The 1,259-nt window shown below is 41.1% G+C and overlaps 1 protein-coding gene across 1 annotated transcript in view; it reads left to right on the forward strand.

Annotated features, from left to right (window-relative positions):
- The window catches only part of LOC101847253 (prostaglandin E2 receptor EP4 subtype), a gene marked incomplete in the record, with an annotated part of 31,360 nt that extends 30,154 nt beyond the window's left edge, over window positions 1-1,206 (forward strand). The window contains 1 exon segment of the mRNA XM_013081081.2: window positions 222-1,206. Coding sequence (XP_012936535.1) covers window positions 222-629 — 408 coding nt within the window.
- Between the last annotated feature and the right edge of the window lie 53 nt (window positions 1,207-1,259).

Consider the following 1,259-nt stretch of genomic DNA (forward strand, 5'->3'; position numbering starts at 1 on the left):
ACACACACACACACACACACACACACACACACATACACACACACACATGTACACAAATAGTATACACTGACTCACATATACTCGAAAACAAACACACCTCTCTTTCCTATACACCTATGTCTGTTATCATCTAGCTTTGCAAATTGTAATATATATTCTTCGATGTTACTCCAATAATTGTCCTTGCTTTCTGGCAGTTCTGTCATACTTTATTTTTCTGTCTCAGGTGGAAAATCATTGGTATATTCCGATACATCCTCGGCATGTCTCGCCCGACCAGCAATATTTATTACCCTAACCAAGACTGTGAAAGTCCCATCGCTCCAACAAGGAGACCAGAGCCGGAGGTGGAGTTGTCGTTCTGGAAATTCTGTCTGCGCTGCTTGTGTGACCCTCCAGCTCAGAGATATTCGAGCTCATTGGCCAGACCGAGTATCACGTGGGCCACACAAACCAATCGCTCGCCGTCTTACATCAGGAGACTGCCTTCTTCGGACTCGCTTTTGAGCGGAGGGCCGGGTGGAATAATGATCACCCAACCTTCCCCTTCTGAAGAACTACTTCTAGAGCGGTTGTCTAATTCAAACAAAAAACAGAACGGGTCTGCAAATGGAGTTCACAAGACTTAGTCGTGGGCTTTTGATTGGTGAATTTCACCCAAGTGTTGATGGGAGTGACTTAAAGTCTTGATTCTGTGATTTGGTTGGTTAATTTAACCAATGCTTTTTTATGTTTAATTGTAATGAGAACGGTATCGAGTTACAAAATGAATAATGTTCTGTTTTGAAAGCCCCGCCCTTGAACTGTTGGTGAAAATCATGTTTCCATTTATGTGTGTATTTGAAAGGCATTTGTCCTACCTCCTCAAAACCACGGTGTGTTTATGTTGTCATTAAAAGACGGTTGTCTGTGGTGTTTAAGTCAGGATCATAGCCGTGCAGGTAAACGGCATGAGTTCCATTTCCTAATGGGAAGATATTTTATCAAATGTTAATATTTCTGTATTACTGTCGGTACATTGAATCTTATAGACTGTACTGAAGCAGCTCACCTATTATGAATTCTAAACTGTTTGGACCGTGAAGTTATACACGACATTGTGCTGCCTTCTCTTGTTGTTGCTGTTGTTTCTTTTCTGGCATCCTGGTTTTTTTGTGTTTTTTTGCTGAATTTGGCTTGTTTGTTTGTTGTTGTTGTTGTTGTTGTTTGTTTTTTGTTGGTATTTTTTCCCTTGACGAATTTTAGTGGAAAGGGGAGGG

Source organism: Aplysia californica, unplaced genomic scaffold (genome assembly GCF_000002075.1).
Source record: "Aplysia californica isolate F4 #8 unplaced genomic scaffold, AplCal3.0 scaffold00114, whole genome shotgun sequence".
Taxonomy (NCBI): Eukaryota; Metazoa; Mollusca; class Gastropoda; order Aplysiida; family Aplysiidae; genus Aplysia; species Aplysia californica.